Here is a 27,024-nt window from a genome sequence, read left to right as displayed (position 1 = left end):
CCCATTTCGGCCTTCCACACCCGGCCCCTTTATTCACATATTTTAAAAAAAAAAAAAAAAACCTTCAATACAAAAAAAACCCTTCAATACCGTAACATGAACATAACAAAATTACAATGTTTCTGATTAGAACTACCAAAATCTTGTCTTTCCAGGGTGAGTTTCAAGTTGATATTCTGTGTGAGTAGCACCTTTGGTGCCCAGTGTCTTTACAAAAAAAAAAAAAAAAGATGGCATAACTAGAAATTACTGACTGAGCCATCTGGCTCAAATGAAAAGCCAGTATTTTCAGAGTATTAGTCACACACTGAAAGAAGCTGGTCATGTAAATCACATTGTAACTTTATAAATATTACAAACCTAACAATTTCAGTGAACACTTACTGAGTACTATGTTCTGTAATCATCCCTTTATAAGTATTAAACTTAATACTCACAAAAATAATGAGATAAGTATGAAAATGTTCCCCATTTTACCCAGACGTATCTTCTAACCTGAATCTCTGCTGATGTATTTACTTCTCTACCTTCTCTCATGTTACTCTGGATCAACTGCCCTTGCTCCTAATAAGGCTTCCAAACTGACCAGTAATTAGATCTCATCTCATTCTCCCCACTCAGATGTCCTCAAAGACACTGCTCCAGAAATTCGTACCCTCTCCTATGTCATCAGTTCTTCTCTCTACTAAATTCAATCCCATCAGCATCAAGCATGCTACTAGCAGTTCTCCAACCTTTACACACACACACACAAATGAAGCCCACAAGCCCTCCAGTTACTGCACCATTTCTCAACACTCCTTTACAGTACAACTTTAAAAGTTGTCGGGGGGAGGGGGGAGGGATTGCATTGGGAGTTATACCTGATATAAATGATGAATTGATGGGTGCTGACGAGTTGATGGGTGCAGCACACCAACATGGCACAAGTATACATATGTAACAAACCTGCACGTTATGCACATGTACCCTAGAACTTAAAGTATAATTAAAAAAAAAAAGAAAAAGGTAAAAAAAAAAAAAAAAAAGAGTTGTCTTCATTCCTTATCTCCACTTGCTCTCCTTCCATTCTCTCAGGCTCATACCAATCCATCCAGGGCAACTGCCTTTCTCAAAGTACCATTCACCTCTCGTGGTCACTCATCCGTCCTTATCTTACCCAAACTCTTTTTTGACACAGCTGATCTCTCTTCCCTTGAAGCTATCTTCACTTGGCTTACAGGCCACGGCATTCTGGTTTACCTCCTCTCACACCTCACTGATGCCACTCACACTCCTTCACTAGCTTCTGGTTATTTATCTGACTTCTCAATGCCAGTGTGTCCCAAGACTTAGTCCTCAATCCTCTTCACCTATCTACCTTTACTCCCTTATTGAGCCCATCCAACTTCATGGTTTATATGCAATCCATATGCTAACAATTTCCCACTTTATATCTCTAAGCCAAACCTCCTCACTGAATTCCAGATCAAATACAGTAAGCTATGTGACTTCTCTACTTCCATGTCTAAGAGGCGAATCAAAAGGAGCAAATTCAAAACTGAGCCGCTGGTAATCTCTCCTCCTTGTCCTGCAGTCTTTCTTTTCCATTTCAGTTAATGTCAACTCCATCCTTTCATGTGTTGAGGCCAAAAACCCTGAAATCATCCTTGACACACTCTCTCACACACTCTACCCTCCAAATATTGTGTTCTAAGCCAGGCGCAGAAGCTCATACCTGTAATCCCAGCATTTTAGGAGGCCAGGCTGGGCAACAAAGTGAGACCCCATTTCTACAAAAAATAGTAAAAATGAGTCAGGCACAGTGGTGCATGCCTCTAGTCCCAGCTACTGGGGAAGCTGAGGCTTGAGCCCAGGGGTTCGAAGCTGCAGGGAGCCATGATTGGGCCACTAAACTCCTGCTGGGCAACAAACCAAGATCCTGTCTCAAAGAAAAGGAAAAGAATTCTATTCCACCAGCAAATTCCAATAGCTCTATTTAGGAAATATACCCAAGAATCAAACCACTTTGTCCTCGGCTCCAATACAGGTCCAAGCTAGTATCATGTCTCATCTGACTCTCCGTGCAGTCTATATTCTCAGCATAGCAAGCCAAGAATGATCTCATTAAAATGTAAATCAGGTCATATCACTCCAGTGCTGAAAAACCTCACGGCTACCTCACTCTGAGTAAAAGCCTAAATATCCTTACCTGTAAAAAACCACACAGCCTCCCCTCCACACCCTTTGCTGCTACTCTGACACTGCCAGGCCTCTCTCCTGCCACAGCGCCCCTGTACCGTTCCCCACTTGGCCTGCAAAGCTCTTCAAGATCTCAGTGCTCCACCCTCAACTTTTCATTCCCTTTTCCCGCTTTCTTTTCTCTCCAGGGCAATTATTATTTTCTCTCCAGGGCACTACCTAATACACCACATTTTTAACCTAATTATCTAGTTTATCATCTGTCTTCCCACACTAACTGCAAAACTTTGTACCAGCAAAACTTTCATGTCCTGTTCTTTAATGTACTGCTATGTTTACAAAAGTAGGCACTCAAATATTTGTAAAATGTAGAATTAAATTTGAAGATTATGTGTGATCTGTCAGCACTTTAAATTGAAAGTGCCAATGTAAGGGTAATTTTTACATGATCTTATGGTTTAAAGGCTCTAAAATTTCATATTAATAACAAGTCCAGGCCAGGCGCGGTGGCTCATGCCTGTAATCCCAGCACTTTGGGAGGCCGAGGTGGGTGGGTCACCTGAGGTGGAGTCCCAGCTACATGGGAGGCTGAGGCAGAAGAATTGCTTGAACCCAGGAGGCGGAGGTTGCAGTGAGTCAAGATCACGCCACTGGACTCCAGCCTGGATGAAGAGTGAGACTCCATCTCAAAAAAACATTTTTTATGTGCAAGCGCTCTTTTCATATATACGAAGGTTGGTTTGGGTGGCATTTCACTATACTCTTCTTCAAACCTTTTTTCAAAAGGAGTGGAAAAATTTACACAGGTACATTTCTCCTCAGTTGCAACAGATATAAACTCTGGAGACTAAAGCTCTGGGGGTGTTTCTGGAAAAAAGCAATGACTATTTGCCAAAAGACAAAAACAGGCAAATACAATGGTACTCCAACAGGTTTCTAAAACAGCACTAAGTCCTTCATTTATTGAAGGAGGAGCCAAGGTTATTCTCAATCGTAAAGCAAGTTCATAGGAAGAATAAATAGTATACTAAGAAAGAAAGCAATCAAGTTTAAGTACTTAGAGCTATTAACACTGAGTGTTACACAAAGTGTATACCACAAAGAAACTACAGTCAAGAAGCCCAGTTTGGCGCGGTGGCTCGCACCTGTAATCCCAGCACTTTGGGAGGCCGAGGCAGGTGCATCATGAGGTCAGGACACTGAGACCATCCTGACTAATATGGTGAAACCCCGTCTCTACTAAAACTATAAAAAATTAGCCGGGCATGGTGATGGGTGCCTGTAGTGCCAGCTACTCGGGAGGCTGAGGCAGGAAAATCGCTTGAATCCGGGAGCCGGAGGTTGCAGTGAGCCAAGATCATACCACTGCACTCCAGCCTGGGCAACAAGAGTGAAACTCCGTATGAAAAAAGCTCTCAGTCAGGTGCGGTGACTCACACCTGTAATCCTAGCACTTTGGAAGGCTGAGGCCAGGAGTTTGAGACCGACCTGGGCAACATAGTGAGAAACCCCCATCTCTACAAAAAGCAAAAATAAAAATTAGCTGGGTGTGGTGGTACACCATGTGGTGGTAGAGTCCTAGCTACCTGGGAGGCTGAGGCAGGAGGATCACTTGAGCCCAGGGGTTTGAGGCTGTAGTGGGCTATGACTGTGCCACCTCATTGCAGCCTGGGCTACGGAGTGAGACTCTGTCTCTAAATATATAAAAAATAAAAGGGATGAGAGTTAAGGTATTAAAAAATAAGTATTTTACCTGCCTTCAGAAATTTCCCACAATTCAAAATTCAAAAATGTTTATGTGGCTAAGAAACAAAGAATCAAACTTCAAATTACAAACATAATTACTGAAAATTTTAAATGAGCTTTGCAAATACATTAATTCAGAATTAAAAGTCTGATATGATGTCACATTAAAGCAAGAAGCCCAGAAGGGACAGACAGAGTGACAGCACCAAATGGGTGGCCAGAAATACAAGGAAGTCCAAGCCCCTCATGAGCAACTTAGTGTTCATGACTTTTTTCCAACTTTTATTTTAGATTCAGGGAGTTATTACTTTTTTTAGGGAGTTATTACTTTTTTTGAGTGAAAAGGGTGTCAAAAAGTCTTCTCTGCAATTTTTAGCCAAAGGTAATATAATAAAGAATCATATAATATTTCCTACACAAGCCTTGAGCAGATTCTAATGGCCTGAAAAGTACAAATGGTGCTCAATTTGAATTTTAAACAATATTGTTCCACTTTCATTCTATAAAGAAAATGAAAATATAATTTACTCTGAAAGGCACTTTTAAAAATTCAATTCCTGGCTTATTTCCAATAACTTAAAAATATTCCCCATATATCACTTTCATTGATCCCTTTAAAACTTTAAAAATCCCACATACAGTAAATAAACCTTCAGTAACACTATAAAAACAATTACTATTACTTCTAGCAATTACTTATCAAGGCTAGTAAACAGCTGCTGAATTGACCATTGAACTTTCTTTAGTCATAGTAACAAGAGATATCTGGTATTCCGCTGCCTTTACTCAAAAAATGTTTACAGACTTAAGACTTGTTTACTCTTCTGATAGTCACCTACTACACAATTCTCATCTTACATGAGAAGGTCTCTTGTTGATCTTCAGAGCATGAAATCAGAGACAGCTTTAGTATGTAGATCCACAAGTAAAAATAGAACAGATTCCAGGGACTCAAAATGAGAAGGCAGAGGAAGAACAACTCTTATTTGAGAAAACAACCTACAGTTCTATTCAAAATCATAAAATGGATGATTATATTTCATATAATTTGGATACCAAGTGTTGAATAATTCAAGATTGCACTTTTAGAATTCATTTTACCTTGTGATTACTAATAGGATTCTAGCATCTGCTACTGATATTTCAACAATATACGATTCAGAATTGCTAAACAATTTCCTCTTTATAAAAATGACTAACCTTAAAATACAATCTGATTTTCAACCAGTAATCTGAAGACCGATTTTTTTTTTTTTTTTTGTATTTTTTATTTTTTTTTTTAGTAGAGATGGGGTTTCACCATGTTAGCCAGGATGGTCTCGATCTCCTGACCTCGTGATCTGCCCGCCTCGGCCTCCCAAAGTGCTGGGATTACAGGCTTGAGCCACCGCGCCCGGCCCTGAAGACCGATTTTAACACTCATACTTTCCGCCTTCTGAAAGCCTTTTACACTAATTAAACATTAAATGTTAGTACTAATCAACAATAACCATGAATACCTCAGAGTAAAAGCCTAAATCCTTACCTGTGAAAACCACAGCCTCCCCTCCCCTTCGCTGCTCCTTATCCAGACTTATACCGAAATAATCCTAAATATGTATTGACAGCTAATACACTTCGCTCATATGGTCCTTCACAGTAGATGAGTTTCTGCAGTCTCATCCATACAGCTTACATTTTCTTTCTTTCTTTTTTTTTTTTTTTGAGACAGTCTCGTGCTGTTGCCCAGGCTGGAATACAGTGGCGCAATCTCGGCTCACCACAACGTCCGCCTCCTGGGTTCAAGTGATTCTTTCTGCCTCAGCCTCCCGAATGGCTGGGACTACAGGTATGCACCACCACACCCGGCTAATTTTTGTATTTTTAGTAGAGACGGGGTTTCACCATGTTAGCCAGGATGTTCTCCATCTCCTGACCTGGTGATCCGCCTGCCTTGGCCTCCCGAAGTGCTGGGATTACAGGCATGAGCCACTGCGCCCAGCTCCAGCTTACATTTTCAATAGAAGTCAGTGAGAATGGTGTGACCCTATATATGTTTTTCTTTAAGGATGGTTTAGAAATGGAAAAACGTTAACAAATTTGGCAATTACTTTGGATCACCTGCCATCATAACTGGCTGCTGCTTGTCATTCACACAACACCAGGACTTAGACAAATGGAACTGATGTCATCTTGAACCCTTCATTTATTTTGACTGCAATTTCTTTGGAATGGAGGCATTGTTTTTAAGAAAAACACGTCATGTAGTCGTCTAAAAATAAAACATTTAACTGGCCCGGCGCGGTGGCTCACACCCCAGCACTTTGGGAGGCCAAGGCGGGCAGACTGTAAGGTCAGGAGATTGAGATCATCCTGGCTAACACAGTGAAACCCCATCTCTACTAAAAATACAAAAAATCAGCCGGGCGTGGTGGCGGGCACCTGTAGTCCCAGCTACTCGGGAGGCTGAGGCAGGAGAATGGCGTGAACCCGGGAGATGGAGCTTACGGTGAGCCGAGATCGCGCCACTGCACTCTAGGCTGGGCAACAGAGCGAGGCTCCATCTCAAAAAAAAAAAACAAAAAACGTTTAACCTCAAATTAAATAAATAAATAAAAGGTTACTGTAATATAACATCTTCACCATACCCAAAATGAGTTTCAAAGGCCTGTTACTTATAGCATACCTCCAAAGTGGGAGAGGGGGCCCTCACCATCTTGCTCAGGCTGGTCTCAGAACTCCTGGAATCAAGCAATCCTCCTGCCTCGGCCTCCCAAAATGCTGGGATTACAGAAGTTAAATCACTGCACCCAGCCCTTACAACTTATTCAGAATCTTCTTTCTTATACACAAATGAGCAAATTTCTATCTTACATATTATGGCTAATGTAATTAACTTAGAACATTGTCGGCCGGGCACGGTGACTCACGCCTGTAATCCCAGCACTTTGGGAGGCCGATGAGGGTGGATCACCTGAGGTCAGGAGTTCGGGACCAGCATGGGCAACATGGTGAAACCTTGTCTCTAACAAAAATACAAAAATTAGCCAGTCATGGTGGTGCGCCTGTAATCCCAGCTATTCGGGAGACTAAGGTAGGAGAATTGCTTGAACCTGGGAGGTGGAAGCTGCAGTAAAGCTGACAAGTGTGCCACTGCACTCCATCCTGGGCAATAGAGCAAGACCCTGTCTCAAAACAAACAAACAAAAGAACAGTGTCAGGGCAGTTAAAACAAGTATCACCTTGAACATTTCAAAATAAATAATAAAGAATTCAGAGAATGTCTGGCTCTGAACAGTGTCATTCTCCAAATTAAACTAATTGTAAAAATGTGCACCCAGCAACTTGGATGTAATTATTTAGATTGTAAGGTATCTATTTAAATCACTCTTAGATAATACAGCTACATCATTTTCCTGATAATGATGTCTTTGCCATTCCTACAGAGAAAATGTTTGAATCCAGCTCATTTAAAAATAGTATGAGGCTGGGCGTGGTGGCTCACATCTGTAATCCCATCACTTTGGGAGGCTGGATCACCTGAGGTCAGCAGTTCAAGACCAGCATAGCCAACATGGCAAAACACCATCTCTACTAAAAACACAAAAAGTGGCCGGGCGCGGTGGCTCAAGCCTGTAATCCCAGCACTTTGGGAGGCCGAGACGGGTGGATCACGAGGTCAGGAGATCGAGACCATCCTGGCTAACATGGTGAAACCCCGTCTCTACTAAAAAAAAAAAAATACAAAAAACTAGCCAGGCAAGGTGGCGGGCGCCTGTAGTCCCAGCTACTCGGGAGGCTGAGGCAGGAGAATGGCGTGAACCCGGGAGGCGGAGCTTGCAGTGAGCTGAGATCCGGCCACTGCACTCCAGTCTGGGCGACAGAGCGAGACTCCGTTTCAAAAAAAAAAAAAAAAAACACAAAAAGTAGTCGGGTGTGGTGGCGTGCACTTGTAATCCCAGCTACTCAGGAGGCTGAAACAGGAGGACTGCCTCTGCCCAGGAGGCAGAGGTTGCAGTGAGCCTGGCCGACAGAGGGAGACTATCTCATGGGGAGTAGGGGGTGGGGGAAAGAGTTAAAAATAAAAGAAACTGAATGCAAGGTATATAAGAACTCTCTGTACTGTTCTCACAATTCTTCTGTATATCTGAAACTCTTCTAAAAAGGTTTATTTAAAAACAAAAAGCCTACCACAGTCATATTGCTTCCCCAACAGCCATAGCATATGACGTAGATGCCGAAGAGGGTAGCAGGCAACACAATACCCTCATCTGTGCCACTGCTGCACCTGCAAGAGTTAAATATAAACCAAACTGGATAACAACAATTTTGTTGTTTCCATTAGGCAAATGCTAAGGGCAGAAGAAGAGCAAAGATGCCATCCTAGGGCAGAGATGCAGAAATAACCAGAGAAGACAGCGAAAATACAGTCTTTTCCTGGGGGAACGATCACACCATAAATGTTCACAGCAGTCTGAAAATAAGAAATTATTCCGAGCTTTGTCAGTGACAAGTAAAAAAAAGAAAAAAGAATGAACAGAAAAAAGAAATGATCACAGCCTAAAGTACTAATGAGGATAATATAAACCTTACGCACTGCTAAATACAAAAAGAATAGGGAAATACAATGCTCTCTTTACCTAGGGCGAAAGAATATAAAGAAGACCTCAGAATAACACTCCTCTCTATATAAACCTTAAATGAGCAATTTAGTTTTAGAATCCTAAAGCACAAAAGATGACAGACAGACTCAAAATACCAGATGCGGCCATTACCAATAGTTATTAGTTCCCCTTCTAAAAGTTACAAAGACTTCAGAATTTAACAGACAGTGTGCAGTGGTATAAAATGCAGTGGTCTTGGCTGGGTGCGGTGGCTCACGCCTGTAATCCCAGCACTTTGAAAGGGCGAGGCAGGTGAGGTGAGGAGTTAAAGACCAGCCTGGCCAACATGGCGAAAACTCCGTCTTTTAAATATATTTGACTCACCCTCAAAAACAGTGACAAAATCAAAGCATCGTATGACCCCACAGGCTCCCCAGGGCCTAAGTAGAAAAGGGATGATCGTATCAACATTAATTTTTATATTCATTCTCTGTGTAGATCTAACTTAAATATTGTTTTTCTAAGACAGGGTCTTGCTCTGTCAACCAGGCTGGAGGGCAGTGATACGCTCTCGGCAGCCTCCAACTCCTGGGCTCAAGCGATCCTCCTGCCTTAGAATCCCCAAGTGCTGGTATTACAGGCGTGAGCCACTGCACCCAGCCTAAACTTTGTAAAAGGACAAGTTCAGAGATTAATGAAGTCTAGCTGTCTTGGTTCTGCTATTGCAAATAAGTGAAACTTAGTTTTCTCTTTTGGAAAATATGGACAGTCAGCTGAGTAGGATATTTAAGACCACTACAGCAGAGGACCAGACAGGAACTTCAGAGACATAGGAGGAAAAGCCAAAAAGAAAATGATGTTAATTTTTGTAGTAATTTTAAAAATTACACAGAAAAGCTACAGTCAAAATAGAGTTGTTCATTAAAGAAAATACTTTGGGGGCGGGCGTGGTGGCTGTATTATAGATAATACACCTATATCATTTTCCTGATAATGATGTTTTTGCCATTCCTACCAAGAAAATGTTTGAATCCCGCTCATTTAAAAATAGTGTGGCCGGGCGCGGTGGCTCAAGCCTGTAATCCCAGCACTTTGGGAGGCCGAGTCGGGCGGATCACGAGGTCAGGAGATCGAGACCATCCTGGCTAACACGGTGAAACCCCCGTCTCTACTAAAAACTACAAAAAACTAGCCGGGCGACGTGGCGGCGCCTGTAGTCCCAGCTACCCGGGAGGCTGAGACAGGAGAATGGCGTGAACCCAGGAGGCGGAGCTTGCAGTGAGCTGAGATCCCGCCACAGCACTCCAGCCTGGGTGACAGAGCGAGACTCCGTCTCAAAAAAAAAAAATAAAAATAAAAAATAAAAAAAAAAATTAAAAAAAATAAAAATAGTGTGAGGCCAGGCGCAGTGGCTCACACCTGTAATCCCAGCACTTTGGGAGGCCGAGGTGGGCAGACTGCCTGAGCTCAGGAGTTCGAGACCAGCCTGGGAAACACGGTGAAACCCCGTCTCTACTAAAATACAAAAATTAGCTAGGCGTGGTGGTGCACGCCTGTAGTCCCAGCTACCCAGGAGGTTGAGGCAGAACTACTTGAACCTGGGAGGCGGAGGTTGCGGTGAGCCAAGATTGTGCCACTGCACTCCAGCCTGGGTGACACAGTGAGACTCCATCTCAAAAAAGAAAAAAAAAACTTTGACAGAAAAATAAGGACCTTGATGAGACACTGAAGGTGTTTCAACAAGTGTCACTTGCTTAAATTAAGGAAATGGAAAAGAAAAAAAAATGTAAGGGGAAGAATGCCTATAATATTGTGGTGAAGTATCTATATTGTATTATCAACTAATATAAACTAATGTCAATCAACAAAACTCCATCTCAATATATATATATTAAATTTTATACCCCAGCGTCTTTTGTCATTTTTTTTAGATGGAGTCTCATTCTGTCACCAGGCTGGAGTGCAGTGGTGATCTCGGCTCACTGCAACCTCCAACTCCCAGGTTCAAGCGATTCTCCTGCCTCAGCCTCCTGAGTAGCTGGGATTACAGGCATGTGCCACCACACCTGCCCAGCTAATTTTTGTATTTTTAGTACAGATGGGGTTTCACCATGTTGGCCAGGATGGTCTCGATCTCCTGACCTTGTTATCCGTCCACTTCGGCCTCCCAAAGTGCTGGGATTACAGGTGTGAGCCACCATGCCCGGCTCGATTTTTTTTTTTTTTTTTTTTTTTGAGACAGAGTCTCACTCTGTCGCCCAGGCTGGAGTGCAGCGGCACAATCTTGGCTCACTGCAGCCTTCACCTGCTGGGTTCAAGAAATTCTCCTGCCTCAGCCTCCAAGTAGCTGGGACTACAGGTGCATGCCACTATATCCAGCTAATTTTTTGTATTTTTAGCAGAGACAGGGTTTCACCATGCTGGCCAGGCTGGTCTCGGAACTTCTGACCTCGTGATCCGCCCACCTCGGCCTCTCAAAGTGCTGGGATTACAGGCGTGAGCCATCGCACCCAGCCTTTTCTGTGTATGTGTGAGACAGAGTCTCACTCAGTCACCCAGACTGGAGTGTGTGGCGCGATCTCAGCTCACTGCAACCTCTGCCTCCTGGGTTCAAGAGATTCTCCTGCCTGGCCTCCCAAAGTGCTGGGATTACAGGTGTGAGTCACCACACCTGGCCTACCCCAGCATTTTTAAGGTCTTCCACAAACGTCAACCTTTTCCAGATAGTTTTCCCACTAGTTCAGTTTATCATATACTCCAACTATACAACTTCTTTCAGCATAAACTTTGTCTTGCTTGTTCTTTTCCATCAGCCTTAAATATTTTCCTCTTTCTGCGTGTCAAATTTGACAGATCTTTTAAAGGTCAAGCAGAAGTGTCATGAACTCCTCCTCCAAGCCCTCCATGAACCAGACTGGTAGAAGCCAGCTTCTCTTGACTTTTTCTATAATGACAACCCTAAAGCAGCTGTATTATGGAACTTTTATTTTTCTACAGAATACGAGTTCCTGAAACGCCCAAACAGCATCCCGATAGCACACAAAACAGGCATCAAACTTGCTGATTTAAGAGACGGCATTAGATCTGCATAAATGAGCTTCACTCCACAGATCAAAGAACCCTCTGAAATTACATACCAAAATATGTATGTGTGCTTTTCTCAGGAGGCCTTTTAACTCTTACCAGATTCTCAAAGGAAACTAAGAACTCCCAAAATATTAAAAAAAAAAAAAAAAAAAAAAAAAAACCACTCTGGGAAGGAAAGGGCTCGAGTTCTATCAACAAATAAAACTTTCTGCTAGCCAGCTCCATCAGCATTTAAGAGGGTTAGACTGGAGAAATTACCAATTTCTTTATTTACTTCAAATATTTGGCTGGGGCAAAGATTTGACACAATGGTTCATGTGCCTAATCCCAGGACTTTGAGAGGCCAAGGTGGGAGGATTGCTTGAACCCAGTACTTCAAGACCAGCCTGGGCAACATGGCAAAACCCCATCTCTACCAAAAAAAAATTTTTTTTAATTTGCTGAGCATGGTGGTGCGTGCCTGTGGTCCCAGCTATTCAGGCAGATAAGGTGGGAGGATCACTTGGTTCTGGGAGATTGAGGCTGCAGTGGGCCATCATCACATCCTTGCACTCCAGCCTGGGTGACAGAGCAAGACTTTATCAAAAGGAAAAATTAGCCAGGTGTGGTGGTGCATGCATATAGTCCCAGCTATAGGGAGGGAGGTAGGGGGATTGCTTGAGCCGAGGAAGTGGAGGCTGCAGTGGGCCTTGATAGTGCCACTGCACTCTAGTCTGGACAACAGAGCAAGACCCTGTCTCAAAACAAAACAAAGATTTGCTGTGATTTGCCTCACAAGCAGCTGGGACTACAGGCATGTGCAACCACGACCGGCTAATTTCTGTATTTTTAGTAGAAACGGGGTTTTACCATGCTGGCCATGGCTTGTCTCAAACTCCTGACCTCAGGTGATCCACCTGCTTCGGTCTCCCAAAGTGCTGGGATTACAGGCATGAATCACTACGCCAGGCCTGCCAGACTATTTTCTTAGAAATTCATTTACTGGCTGGGAGCAATTGGCTCAAGCCTATAATTCTAGCACTTTGGGAGGCCAAGGTGGGTGTTATCACCTGAGGTCATAAGTTTGAGACTAGCCATGGCCAGCATGGTGAAACTCCATCTCTACTAAAAATAGAAAAATTAGCCGGTTGTGGTGGCGTACGCCTGTAGTCCCAGCTACTTCTGAAGCTGAGGCGGGAGAATCACTTGAACCTAGGAGGGGGAGGTTGCAGTGGGCCGAGATAGCGCCACTGCGCTCCAGCCTGGGCAACAAGAGTTTAAAAAAAAAAAATTAATTAATTTACTACTGGCTGCTCTGCCTATGGAGTAGTCATTCTTTTTTTTTTTTTTTTTTTCCTGAGACGGAATTTCTTGTTCCCCAGGCTGGCATGGTGTCGGCTCACTGCAACCTCCCCCTCACGGGTGCAAGCGATTCTCCTGCCTCAGCCTCCTGTGTAGCTGGAATTACAGGCGTGCACCACCATGCCCGGCTAATTTTGTATTTTTAGTAGAGAGGGGGTTTCTCCAAGTTGGTCAGGCTGGTCAGGCAAGAGCCACCACACCCAGCAGAGTAGCCATTCTTTATTCCTTTACTTTCTTAATAAACTTGTTTCACTTATAAAAAATAAAATAAGGCCGGGCGCGGTGGCTCAAGCCTGTAATCCCAGCACTTTGGGAGGCCGAGGCGGGCGGATCACAAGGTCAGGAGATCGAGACCATCCTGGCTAAATGGTGAAACCCCGTCTCTACTAAAAAAATACAAAAAACTAGCCGGGCGAGGTGGCGGGCGCCTGTAGTCCCAGCTACTCGGGAGGCTGAGGCAGGAGAATGGCGTGAACCTGGGAGGCGGAGCTTGCAGTGAGCTGAGATCCGGCCACTGCACTCCAGCTTGGGCGACAGAGTGAGACTCCATCTCAAAAAAAAAATAAATAAATAAATAAAATGAAAAAGGCCGGGCATGGTGGCTCATGCCTGTAAACCCAGCACTTTGGGAGGCTGAGGTGGGCGGATCACCTGAGGTCGGGAGTTCAAGACCAGCCTGACCAACATGGAGAAACCCCGTCTCTACTAAAAATACAAAATTAGCCAGGCGTGGTGGCACACATCTGTAACCCCAGCTACTCGGGAGGCTGAGGGAGGAGAATCGCTTGAACCCAGGAGGCGGAGGTTGCAATGAGCCGAGATCGTGCCACTGCACTCCAGCATGGACAAAAAGTGAAATTCCGTCTCAAGAGAAAAAAAAAAGGATATAACCTAACGCTATTAAGAGAACTGAAATGTTGATTCTGCTGTATACAAACATAGTATTTTTCCAATGAAGCCTTACCTCATCTCCCTGTACTCCCCCCATAATTAAACACTTCTTCCTCAATGCCACTTTCTGTTCCTTGTACATATACATATATGTACTGCATTAAAACTCTGCGACCAGGCGCAGTAGCTCACGCCTGTAATCTCAGCACTTTGGAAGGCAGAGGTGGGCAGATGGCCTGAGGTCAGGAGTTCAAGACCAGCCTGAACAACATGTTTAAACCCCTTCTCTACTAAAAAATACAAAAAATTAGCTGTGCATCGTGGCACACGCCTGTAATCCCAGCTACTCGGAAGGCTGAGGCGGGAGAATCGCTTGAACCCAGGAGGTGAAGGTTGCAGTGAGCCGAGATGGCGCCACTGCACTTCAGCCTGGGCAACAAGAGTGAAACTCTGTCTCAAAAAACAGTTAAATAAATAAATAAAAATAAAAATCTTTTTTTACATAGTGCTACTCAATGTAGCACCTCAAGGTTGGGATATCACATTAATTACCTTTGTGTTCCCATAGCATCTCAATACAATGGCATATAAGGGCTCAATAAATAAACTTTTATGCTGATGCTTTATTCCATTTTCCAAGCAACCACACAAGTTTAAATGAAGACTGCTATTTAAAATTAAGATGGTAGAGGGCCGGGCGCGGTGGCTCAAACCTGTAATCCCAGCACTTTGAGAGGCCGAGGCGGGCGGATCACGAGTTCAGGAGATCGAGACCATCCTGGCTAACACAGTGAAACCCCGTCTTCACTAAAAAATACAAAAAACTAGCCGGGCGAGGTGGCAGGCGCCTGTAGTCCCAGCTACTCGGGAGGCTGAGGCAGGAGAATGGCGTAAACCCGGGAGGCGGAGCTTGCAGTGAGCTGAGATCTGGCCACTGCACTCCAGCCTGGGCGACAGAGCCAGACTCCGTCTCCAAAAAAAAAAAAATAATAATAATAATAATAATAATAATAATATAAAATAAAATAAAATAAATTAAAATAAAAATAAAAAAATAAAATAAAATAAAATAAAATAAAATAAAGATGGTAGCTGTGCCTGGCAGCTCACGCCTGTAATCCCAGCACTTTGGGAGGCCAAGCCAAGAGGATCGCTTGAGCCCAGGAGGTTCAAGAGCAGCCTGAGCAACACAGCAAGACTTTGATCTCAAAAATAAATTTAATAATAATAAAAAAATTAAGATAGAATTTCTGTCTTAAACTACAGGTTTCTCTACTTCAACTTCCTGCTCCTTGAACATGTTAATAGAGCAACCATGTAGTTGTGTTTGTAACTACAAATATTAAGTTCTTTGTTTGAAAAAGGATGGATAATAATGCATGGTTACAGGTGACTTTTTTAAAAACTTTTTATTCTGAAATACAGTCCCATAGGACAAGGGGGAAATGTACAGAAAGGTTTCCTATAACCTTTACCCTGTTTCTCCCAAATGTTAACATCCTGTATAAGTCTCTAGCACAATATCAAACCCAAGAAATTGACAGTGGTACAATCCATATACTTTATAGTCCCCCCACCAGTCTGAAAATATTAAATGGAAAATAACAGAAATAAACAATTCCTAAGTTTTAAATTTTGTGTTGTTCTGAGTAGCATGATGACATCTCACACTATCCCTCCTGCCTATGACTTAGCGGTGCTTGGGTTCAAGTAACCCTTGTTTTACTTAATAATGGCCCCGAAGTGCAAGAGTAGTGATGCTGGCATATTGTTATCATTGCTCTGTTTTATTATCGTTGTTGTTAATCTTATCATGACTAACATAAATTAAACCCGATCACAGGTATGCAATCATAGGATACCTGTCATAGGAAAAAGCACAAGGTTCAGGACTATCTGTAGTTTCAGGCATCCACTGGAGGTCTTGGGAAGTATCCCATGCAGGTAAGGGAGGATTACTGTATTCAGATGTCATCACTCGTGTGTGTGTGTGTGTGTGTGTGTGTGTGTGTGTGTGTGTGTGTGTGTAGCTCTCTGCAATTTTATCACATTTGCAGATGTGTGTAATCACTATCAAGATACAAAACTCTTCATCACTACAAAGATCCCTCATGTTGCTGTATACCACATATCTCTCATGTACCTAAATCCCTGAACACTATTGTCCATCACTATAATTTTGTCATTTCAAGAATTTTATACAAAGGTGCCAAGACCACCTAATAGAGAAGGACAATCTAGTCTCTTAACAAATGGTGGTGGGAAAAGTTGTGGATATCCACAAGCAAAATAGTGAAGTTGGACATTTATCTTGCACTTTACATAAAAATTAACTTGGCCAGGTGCGGTGGCTCACACCTGTAATCCCAGCACTTTGGGAGGCCGAGGTGGGCAGATCACAAGGTCAGGAGTTCGAGGCCATCCTGGCCAACGTGGTGAAACTCTGTCTCTACTAAAAATACAAGAAGTATTTTTTTATTGTTGTATTTACAAAAAAAAAAGTAGCTTGTAGTCCCAGCTCCTCAGGAGGCTGAGGCAGAACGATTGAACCTGGGAGGCGGAGGCTGCAGTGAGCCAAGATCTCGCCACTGCACTCCAGCCTGGGCAACAGAGCGAGACTCTGCCTCAAAAAAAATAAAAAAGACCTAAATATAAAACCTAAAACTGTAACTCCCAGAAGAAAACATAAGAGAAGAGCTTTTTAACACTGCACTTAGCAATGATTTCTTGGATAACACCAAAAGCACAGGCAACAATAGCAAAAAGATAAACTAGACTACACCAAACTTAAAATTGTCGTGCATCACGGGATACGATCGACAGCGTGAAAAGGCAACCTACCAAATGGGAGTAAATAATTGCAGATCGTGTATCTATTGGGGTTAATACCCAAAAAGAACCCCTACCACTCTGCAACGAAAAAGCCAAATAACCTGACTGTTTCAATAGCAAGACTTTAAACAGACCTTTCTCCAAAAATGACAAACAAATGGCCAAAAGCATGTAAAAAGACACACAACTTTGTAACCATCAGAGGAATGCAAATCAAAACCACAATGAGGGCCAGGTGTGGTGGCTCACACCTGTAATCCCAGCACTCTGGGAGTCAGAGGCAGGCAGATGACTTCAACTCTGGAGTTCAAAACCAGCCTGGGTAACATGGTTGAAATTCCATCTCTACAAAACAAAATACAAAAATTAGCCTGGTGTGGTGGCGTGTGCCTATAGTCCCAGCTACTCACGAGTCTGAAGTGGGAGGACTGCTGGAGCCCAGGAGTTCGAGGCTGCAGTGAGCTGAGATCACAGCACTGCACTCCAGCCTGGGCAACAGAGTGAGACCCTGTTTCACGAAAACCAAAAAACAAAACAAAAACCACACAATGAGGTTTCATCTTACACCTATTTGGATGACTTTTATCAAAAAAAAAAAAAGTGTTAGTAAAGATGTGGTAAATTGGAACCTTCCTTTTACTACTGATGGGATTGTAAAATGGTTCAAGGCCTATGAAAAAGTTTGGAAATTCCTCAAAAAATTAAAGATAGAACTACCCAAAGTAGGTTCATCATTTGTAACATTCTGCTGTGTGATGTTAACAATGAGGGAAGCTATGCTTGAGTGGGAGCAGGAGGTATTTGGTAAATCTCTGTACCTTCTACTCAATCTCACTGAGAACCTGAAGTTGTTCTAAAGAATAGTCTAGGCCGGGCGCAGTGGCTCACGCCTGTAATCCCAGCACTTTGGGAGGCCAAGGCAGGTGGATCACGAGGTCAAGAGATCGAGACCATCCTGGCCAACATGGTGAAACCCCGACTCTACTAAAAATACAAAAAAAAGAAAAAAAAAATTAGCTGGGTGTGGCGGTGCGTGCCTGTAGTCCCAACTACTCGGGAGGCTGAGGAAGGAGAATCGCTTGAACCCGAAAGGCAGAGGTTGCAGTGAGCCAGATCCACCACTGCACTCCAGCCTGACGACCGAGTAAAACCCCATCTCAAAAAAAAAAAAAAAAAAAAAAAAGAATAGTCTATAGGTTGGACATGGTGGCTCACACCTGTAATCCAAGCACTTTGGGAGGCTGAGGCAGGTGGATCACCTGAGGTCAGGGGTTCGAGACCAGCTTGGCCAACATGGTGAAACCCCTTTCTACTAAAAATACAAAAATTAGATGGGCGTGGTGGCAGGTGCCTGTAATCCCAGCTACTTGGGAGGCTGAGGCAGGAGAATCACTTGAACCCAGGACACAGAGACTGCAGTGAGCCAAGATCCCGCCACTGCACTCTAGCCTGGGCAACAAGAGCGGAACTCCATCTCAAAAAGAACAAACAAAAAAAAATAGGCTGGATGCGGTGGCTCATGCCTGTGATCCCAGCACTTTGGGAGGCTGAGGCAGGTGGATCACCTGAGGTCAGGAGTTCAAGACCAGCCTGACCAACATGGAGAAACCCTGTCTCTACTAAAAACACAAAATTAGCCAGGTGTGGTGGCCCATGCCTGTAATCCCAGCTACTCGGGAGGCTGCAGTGGGAGAATCGCTTGAACCCGGGAGGCAAGAGGTTGCGGTGAGCCATGATTGCGCCACTGCACTTCAGCCTGGGCAACAAGAGCAAAACTCCATATCAAAAAAAAAAAAAAAAGAAAAGAGGAAAAAGAACTCTTTGCCTAGCATTACTCTGTCTTAACATAGAAACCCTAGAAAATATATACCTTACATAAGAATATGATAATGTAATTAAAATGCATGTACATTCAAAAGCAAATGAAAACAGTGTCTCCTGACATAAAGAACGTTTTTTTTTTTTTTTTTTTGAGACGGAGTCTCGCTCTGTCGCCCGGGCTGGAGTGCAGTGGCCGGATCTCAGCTCACTGCAAGCTCCGCCTCCCGGGTTTACGCCATTCTCCTGCCTCAGCCTCCCAAGTAGCTGGGACTACAGGCGCCCGCCACCTCGCCCGGCTAGTTTTTTGTATTTTTTAGTAGAGACGGGGTTTCACCATGTTAGCCAGGATGGTCTCGATCTCCTGACCTCGTGATCCGCCCGTCTCGGCCTCCCAAAGTGCTGGGATTACAGGCTTGAGCCACCGCGCCCGGCCAAGAACGTTTTTTAAAAATTCCAATTTGATAAACTTACTTAAAAGCAATCTTGCTTTACAAGATTAAAGCAAACAACAAACAGCTGCCAGGTAAAAATTTAAGTTCTTTGTTTATATTTTTAACATATCCCTAGCCAACAGAAGAGTAGATAAGAAAAGCTAAAGGAAAAAAAGCAAAGACAGAGCAGTAGCAGTTTTTCTAAATCACTGGACATGGGTATAAAGGTTAAATAAAAGGTAAAATAAAATATTTCCCCTTATAAAAATTAACTTGTTGCAAATCTAGAACATAACTTCATAAAAAGAGGTATACATCTCTACAGCAACAGCAGTACATTAGAGTATTTCTTCCAGAAGTTTCTCTGAGGGCCAGAATCTATCAATGGAACAGCACTGATAAAAACTTCTGATTAGACCGGGCGCAGTGGCTCACGCCTGTAATCCCAACACTTTGGGAGGCTAACGAGGGCAGAGGAGATTGAGACCATCCTGGCCAACATGGTGAAACTCCGTCTCTACTAAAAATATAAAAATAATCCGGGGTTGGTGGCGTGCGCCTGTAGTCCCAGCTACTCAGAAGGCTGAGGCAGTAGAATCACTTGAACCCAGGAGGCAGAGGCTGCAGTGAGCCAAGATCTCGCCACTACACTCCAGCCTGGGAGACAGAACGAGACTCCATCTCAAAAAAAAAAAAAAAAAAAAAACTTCTGATTAACTCAAATTAGCCCAATACTATCTTGCACTAAGGGGAAAAAGTTTAGAATGTTCTATTGTAACATTTAAATATCTTATTTCCTGGAACTACATTTTATTCTTTATCATTTATCTGTTTATAATAATCATGTTCATTACCAGAATTCGGAGAATGTTTGCTTTTTGTGATTTGTACTTTTCTGTACCTGAAATGCTGTTAACCATATAAACCTACACTGTGTTTACCTTGACAGAGTGTTTCCATAAGCCCACACTTCCTTCTCTGAAAAGTTATTTCCTACAAACCAATGAAAGGTAACATTAGACGTACCCTTAGAAGTCATCTAAATTCTGGCCGGGCGCGGTGGCTCAAGCCTGTAATCCCAGCACTTTGGGAGGCCGAGACGGGTGGATCGCGAGGTCAGGAGATCGAGACCATCCTGGCTAACACGGCGAAACCCCGTCTCTACTAAAAAAATACAAAAAACTAGCCGGGCGAGGTGGCGGGCGCCTGTAGTCCCAGCTACTCGGGAGGCTGAGGCAGGAGAATGGCGTAAACCCGGGAGGCAGAGCTTGCAGTGAGCTGAGATCCGGCCACTGCACTCCAGCCTGGGTGACAGAGTGAGACTCCGTCCCAAAAAAAAAAAAAAAAAAAAAAAAAAAAAAAAAAAGAAGTCATCTAAATTCTAACAAAAATTTAAATCTAAAAATAATTTCAATAATTAAGAAATGCCAAATTATTTATCCTAAATCAAACTGATCTCATTAAAAGAGTGCTTAATTAATACTTTACTTGCTTAAAGCAAAAGAATGCCCACACTACAGTTTACCATAATTTGGCATACCCTCCCTCCAACAAAAAAATTGTACTGAAGTACCCAAAGTCTAAAGAGGCAAGGATTGAAACTCATCTTGACAGCGCAATCAGACATTCTTCACCTGAGAAAAGAAGTCAAAAGGCAACAATAGGGGACAGGGTGCGGTGGTTCACGCCTGTAATCCCAGCACTTTGGGAGGTTGAGGCGGGTGGATCAGCTGAGATTGGGAGTTCAAGACCGGCCTCACCAACATGGAAAAACCCTGTCTCTACTAAAAATACAAAACTGACCAGGCATGGTGGCACACGCCTGTAATCCCAGTTAATTGGGAGGCTGAGGAAGGAGAATCGCTTGAACCTGGCGAGGCAGCGGTTGTGGTGAGCCTAGTTCATGCCATTGCACTCCAGCCTGGGCAACAAGAGTGAAGCTCCGTCTCAAAAAAAATACACATATGCAATAGAGGGGCCGGGCACAGTGTCTCACACCTGTAATCCCACCACTTTGTAAGGCCAAGGTGGGCAGATCACCTGAGGTCAGGAGTTCAAGATCCACCTGGCCACCATGGTGAAACCCTGTCTCTACTAAAAATACAAAAATTAGCCAGGCGTGGTGGTGGACACCTGTAATCTCAGCTACTCGGGAGACTAAGGCAGGAGAATCACATGAACCCAGGAGGCGGAGGTTGCAGTGAACCAAGATCACACCACTGCACTCCAGACTGGGCGACGGAAAAAGACTCTGTGTCGGGAGAAAAAAAAAGAAGAAAAAAGCAATAGAGGCCAGGCGTGGTGGCTCACGCCAGTAATCCCAGTACTTTGGGAGGTCAAGGCAGGCAGATCACTTGAGGTCAGGAGTTCAAGACCAGCCTGGCCAACATGGTGAAACCCCATCTCTCCTAAAAATACAAAAATTAGCTGGGCATGGTGGCGGGCACCTGTAAGCCTAGCTACTATGGAGGCTGAGGCAAGATAATCCCTTGAATCCAAGAGGCAGAGATTGCAGTGAGCTGAGATTATACCACTGCACTCCAGCCTGGGTGACAGAGTGAGACTCCATCTCAAAAAAATAAAAATAAAATAAATATATAAAGTACTCAGCACAGTGCCTGGTACATGTTAGTCCTCAGTAAACGTTGGCCTATATAAACATACATACAAGAACTTCCCTGAAAAGACACATTGGTCAGCCAGGCGTGATGGCTCATGCCTGTAATTCCAGCACTTTCATGGGCCGAGGCAGGTGGATCACCTGAAGTCAGGAGTTCAAGACCAGCCTGGCCAACATGGCAAAAACCCCATCTCTACTAAAAATACAAAAAATTAGCTGGGTGCAGTGGCACACACCTGTAATCCCAGCTACTTGGGAGGCTGAGGCACAAGAATCGCTTGAACCCAGGAAGCGGAGGTTGCAGTTAGCCGAGATTGTGCCACTGCACTCTAGCCTGAGCGACAGAGCAAGACTGTGCCAAAAAAAAAAAAAAAAAAAAAAGACATTTGTCAGTGATTGTTACTTCCATGAAAAGAACTTGTGGTCAGGGTGAAAAGACTATGCTTTTTTGTACTCTTTGCATTTTTAACCAATGCTTGTAATACCTTTTCAAAAGATAAAATGTTTTAAAAGTATTTCTTGTGCTGAGGGATTTCTTAATGTTTAACATAAGGCACTGCAAAACTTGAATTGCCACCGCTGAATTTGCAAAGGAGTAAGTCATAGTCTAATAATATCCACAAGAAATACACAACCTATCTGATTTCATGAATATGTTAGGTGTCTTTATCTGCTTAACAATTAGCCATAATGGTCTTTTCTGAAACATTTTAACTCAGTAATCTTCAACCTGGGATGATTTTGTCCCTCAAGAGACATTTGGCAATAGAGACATTTACGGTTGTCACAACTAAGGGAGGATGCTACTGGCATCTAGTGGGTGAAGGCCACGTATGCTGCTCAACATTCTGTAACGCATAGAACAGGCCCGACAACGAGACTCAACCCAAAATGTCAGCGGCACCAAGAATGAGGAACTCTACAACCCAAGGAACCACTGTGTTCAATTCTCAAAGTAACCAGGTTCTTCATTAGGTTATCAACAAAACATACCCCATATATTCTCCCAAGTAATTAATTTAAATCCTTAAGGACTGACAGACTAGAGGTTCAATAAATGTAGCCACTGCTGGTTATTGTTGTTTTAAGTTTTTGGAGATTTCATACAAAAATTAGCCTGGCGTGGTAGTACACACCTGTAATCTCAGTTACTGGGGGCGGGTGGGGGTGGGGAGGAGCAGGGGATGGGGCAGGAGACTCACTTGAACCTGGGAGGTGGAGGTTGCAGGGAACCGAGATTATGTCACTGCACTCCAACCTGCGTGAAAGGTGGTGGTGGCTCACACCTGTAATCCCAGCACTTTGGGAGGCCGAGGTGGGTGAATCACCTGAAGTGAGGAGTTTGAGACCAGCCTGGCCAACATGGTGAAACCCCGTCTCTACTAAAAACACAAAACTTGGCCAGGCATGGTGGCAGGTGCCTGTAATCCCAGCAACTCGGAGGCTGAGGCAGGAGAATCACTTGAACGTGGAGGCAGAAGTTGTCCTGAGCCAAGATCTCGCCACTGCACTCCAGTTTGGGCAACAAAGTAAAAACTCTGTCTCAAAAATAAAATAAAACAAGGCTTTTATTTCACACTCTGTGTAGTTATCAAATCTTTCCAATAAATTTTATATGTTTACATTTCAGTTAAAATTAATTTGCCTTGCCCTACTACTCTGTATATTTTGAGCATGTTAATTAACATGCTTCAAATTTTTCAAAACATATTAAAAACAATCCCATTGTTTCTCATCAAGAAGGCAGGAAAACTTAAATCTGCAGCTAAGTAACTTTACAATGAGGCCTAAAAAAATACAAATTAAACTGCTGTCTCCTCTATCTTAAAGTGTATTTTAGTATGCCCCATCAGAAAGTCAATCATTAATAAAGAGCTTTGGGATGTTTTATTAATATTTGCTATATACATTGTCAAAAAAAAGAGGGCAGAACGGAACCAAGTGACCATCAAAATCTAGAGCTGGTTCAAAAACGGATAGGAAATCGTTTTGACACATTGCTGCTGCTGACACTATTATGTCTTATTTTACTTTCTTAGTAATGCATAACTTCTTTTACACCTCTTAAATGTTTATCTTTTCCATTATGTAAGAATTCAATGTTTTAATACCTAGTACTTCAATGTTGTTTAACAATTCACCACATAAAACTTATTCTGATTAAAGAATTATTAGGGAAATCTTAATTCCCTCCACCAAACAAAAAAGTATACAGAAAAGGTGTTTATAAATGTCAAGATGCAGACGGGCGCGGTGCTCACGCCTGTAATCCCAACACTTTGGGAGGCCCAGGCGGGCGATCACCAAGTCAGGAGTTGGAGATCAGCCTGGCCAGCATGGTAAAATCCCGCCTCTACCAAAAATACAAAAAATTAGCCGGGCGTGGTGGTGCGTGCCTGTAATCCCAGCTACTGGGGAGGCTGAGGCAGGAGAATCACTTGAACCCAGGAGGCGGAGGTTGCAGTGAGCAGAGATGACGGAACTGCACTCCAGCCTGGACGATAGAGCAAGACTCTGCCTCAAAATAAAAAAAATAAATAAAGATGCAATAAAGTTCTTTTTTTTTTTTTTGAGACAGAGTCTCGCTCTGTCGCCCAGGCTGGAGTGCAGTGGCGCGATCTCGGCTCACTGCAAACTCCACCTCCCGGGTTCATGCCATTCTCCTGCCTCAGCCTCCCCAGTAGCTGGGACTACAGGCGCCCGCCACCACGCCCGGCTAATTTTTTGTATTTTTAGTAGAGACGAGGTTTCACTGTGTTAGCCAGGATGGTCTCGATCTCCTGACCTCGTGATCCGCCCGCCTCGGCCTCCCAAAGTGCTGTGATTACAGGAATGAGCCACCGCGTCCGGCCCTTCTTTTTTTTTGAAGAGTCTCGCTCTGTTGCCCAGGCTGGAATGCAATGGCGCGATCTCAACTCACTGCAGAGATGCCTCCCGGGTTCAAGCAATTCTCCTGCCTCAGCCTCCCAAGTAGCTGGGATTACATGCACCCTCCACCACGCCCGAATAATTTTTTGTATTTTTAGTAGTGACGGGTGTTTCGCCACATTGGCTAGGCTGGCCTTGAACTCCTGTCTTCAGGTGATCCGCCCGCCTCAGCTTCCCGAAGTGCTGGGATTACAAGCGTGAGCCACCGCGCCCGGCCTCAGTGCTTTTCTAGTACATAATTTTGATGAGTATCCTGTAGTATCATTAGAACTTCTCCATTCACTGGAAGCGAACTCCCCCGAGCATCTAGAACTTTAATACTTGTCCAAACCTGCTTGCTCATGGTCTAATAATAAACGCAATTATACTATCTGTAAGAACCCCTGACAACCCTTTCCTTAAGAAGCTATAAAGGTGATTTAACGAACACCTCAAACTCTTAGTATTTCACAGACACATTTCATCACTCCAGTCTTTGGCTTCTGCTGAGGGCTGGAGGCTACTGGTTGTAGAGTGGGTAGGGGGAAGATCGCTTGAACTGAGAATGACACACGCCGGGCGTTGTACAGCAGGGGTAACTGCTGGTTCATTTCTCTTTAAATCTGGCAGCACGTGGGGCTGCATTGTGAAGCCACCAACCCGCCTCCCCCCTTCCACTCCCCACACGGACGTCTCCAGTGCGCATGCTCTGCGCGCACAGTCCTAGCAGAGTAGGAGCCAACCCCCTAAAAAGTCAACCTGGAAGCCGCAAACGGCCGGAGGCCGGGACAATGGGGGAGGGGGGCCGCAGGCTCCTCGGAGAGGCCGATCCGGCCGCCGCCCCGGGCCAGAGTCTGCGGGCGCAGCTCCGGGGTTTGCGGGCCTGCGCAGGAGCCGGAATCCCGGCGAGCACAAAGCCCGGAGCCGGCCAGCGAGCGGCTCTCCCCGCGGCCCGCTCCTACCCTCCCCCAGCCGGGCGGCGCAGCCGGAGCCCGTGCCAGGCGGAGGCAGGCGAGGCGGCGTTCCGCACCCCGCCAGGGTCTCCGGCACCCGCGCGCCCGCGTGGAGGCCGCCGAGGCCGGCGCTTTTGTTGTCGGCCCCAACTCCGCGGACCCAGCGCCGCCCGGGGAGAAGTTTTGTGCGCCTCACCTATCCCGCCAGGGCAGGTCCCTTCCGCCCGCCCTCGCCCCCCAGGGCTCAGATACCGAGCCTGGGACTCGCAGCCACGCTGGGCCCGGACGCTCCAGCCGGCCCCGAAGGTCCTGCGACCCCGGCAGCACCTGAGCCCGGGACCCGCCCCTCCAGGCTGGCGGCCCCGGCCTGGGGATCCGCACACAGCCCCTCCCCCGCAACGTCCTACAGAACGGTGGGGGAGGGGGCCGCCTCCTCTCCGATCCCCCGGGCGCCAGGCCCCGTCCCCGGGCCGGAGCTGGGTCGCGTCCCCGCCCCCAATGCCCTCCGAGAGCCAGGCGAGAACGGCTGGGCCCAGCCGGGACCGGAGCCTCGAGGTACCCACCCTCGCAGGCCCGGACCCCTTCGGCCGTGCGGCCGCTGGCCCGGGAGGAGAAGAGGGACCGGGCAGCTGCTGTCTGGGATCGCGGCCGGGCCCGGCGCCCCGCCGCCCGCCTGCTCACCTGCCAGCTGTCTTCGCAGTAGCAGTGCCGACTGCAGCTCCGTCATCCTCCCCGCCGAGGGCCCGGGCTGGCGCCGGGGCTTCCGAAGGGCTGGGGACAGGCTCTGGGGGCGGCTGGAGCGGGGTGTGCCGAGGAACCGGGGCCCCGCGACCGGAGCGCCGGAGCCGAGGGAGGCCGGGCTGAGGCGGCGGGAGCGGCGCCTCGCTGCCGGTGCGAGTCCGCTCGCTTCAGCTCTTTTCACAGCGACTCACGCCCGGAAGGGGAGGGTGCCCGGGCTGCCGCGGCGCGCACTGGGACTTCGCTCGCCCGCTTCCCTCCTTCAACCAGCCCGTCGGCCCCACCGGTGCCTTCCCCCGCCACTGCCTCACTGCGCGCAGGGCCACTCGGCGCAGGCGCGCTGAGACTGCCGACTTGGGAAGCGTCCCGCCCGCTAGCCCGACCCCTCGGCCTCCCGCCCCGCCCCCGGCGGCGGAACCCCGCCCCCTGAGCGCAGTTGTCCCTGTCGCCGCCATTTTGGGAAGGTCGACGCCCGGCTGCCAGCCCAAGTCTCCGCTGGTAGACGCCCCGCGGACGCCATGACAAAGAGGTCGCGGAGGGTCAAATACAGCATCTGGATTGAAGCAGTGGATATGGGAGCGAAGGGGCCAAAAGAAGTGGTAGATGTCTTGTCGTTGGCGAGCGCCCAAAAGCCATCTAACACTGCCACATGGTGTGCGAATTAGGAATTGTTAGAAAGCCGAAGTTAGTCCTGGTGTGCCCCATTTTTAACTAAACACCAAAATAGAGGCAATATATGCTGATAATTCTCTTTACATGAAGAGTGCACAAAAATATTTTTTTTTTTAGACCGAATCTCGCTTTGTCGCCCAGGCTGCAGTACAGTGGCGCGATCTCGGCTCACTGCAACCTCCGCCTCCCGGGTTCAAGTGATTCTTCTGCCTCCGCCTCCT

At 45.5% G+C, this 27,024-nt stretch overlaps 1 protein-coding gene across 1 annotated transcript in view; it reads right to left on the bottom strand.

The window, feature by feature from the left end:
• Positions 1–26,482, bottom strand: part of UBE2G1 (ubiquitin conjugating enzyme E2 G1) — a 104,543-nt gene extending 78,061 nt beyond the window's left edge. The window contains exon 1 of the mRNA XM_010382186.2: positions 26,075–26,482. Coding sequence (XP_010380488.1) covers positions 26,075–26,120 — 46 coding nt within the window. The 5' untranslated portion in view covers positions 26,121–26,482. The remainder of the gene's footprint in view (positions 1–26,074) is intronic.
• Between the last annotated feature and the right edge of the window lie 542 nt (positions 26,483–27,024).

Source organism: Rhinopithecus roxellana, chromosome 19, assembly GCF_007565055.1.
Source record: "Rhinopithecus roxellana isolate Shanxi Qingling chromosome 19, ASM756505v1, whole genome shotgun sequence".
In the NCBI taxonomy this organism is placed as follows: domain Eukaryota; kingdom Metazoa; phylum Chordata; class Mammalia; order Primates; family Cercopithecidae; genus Rhinopithecus; species Rhinopithecus roxellana.
Note: the sequence above shows the minus strand (reverse complement) of the source record. Positions and strands in the feature narration are given on the sequence as shown.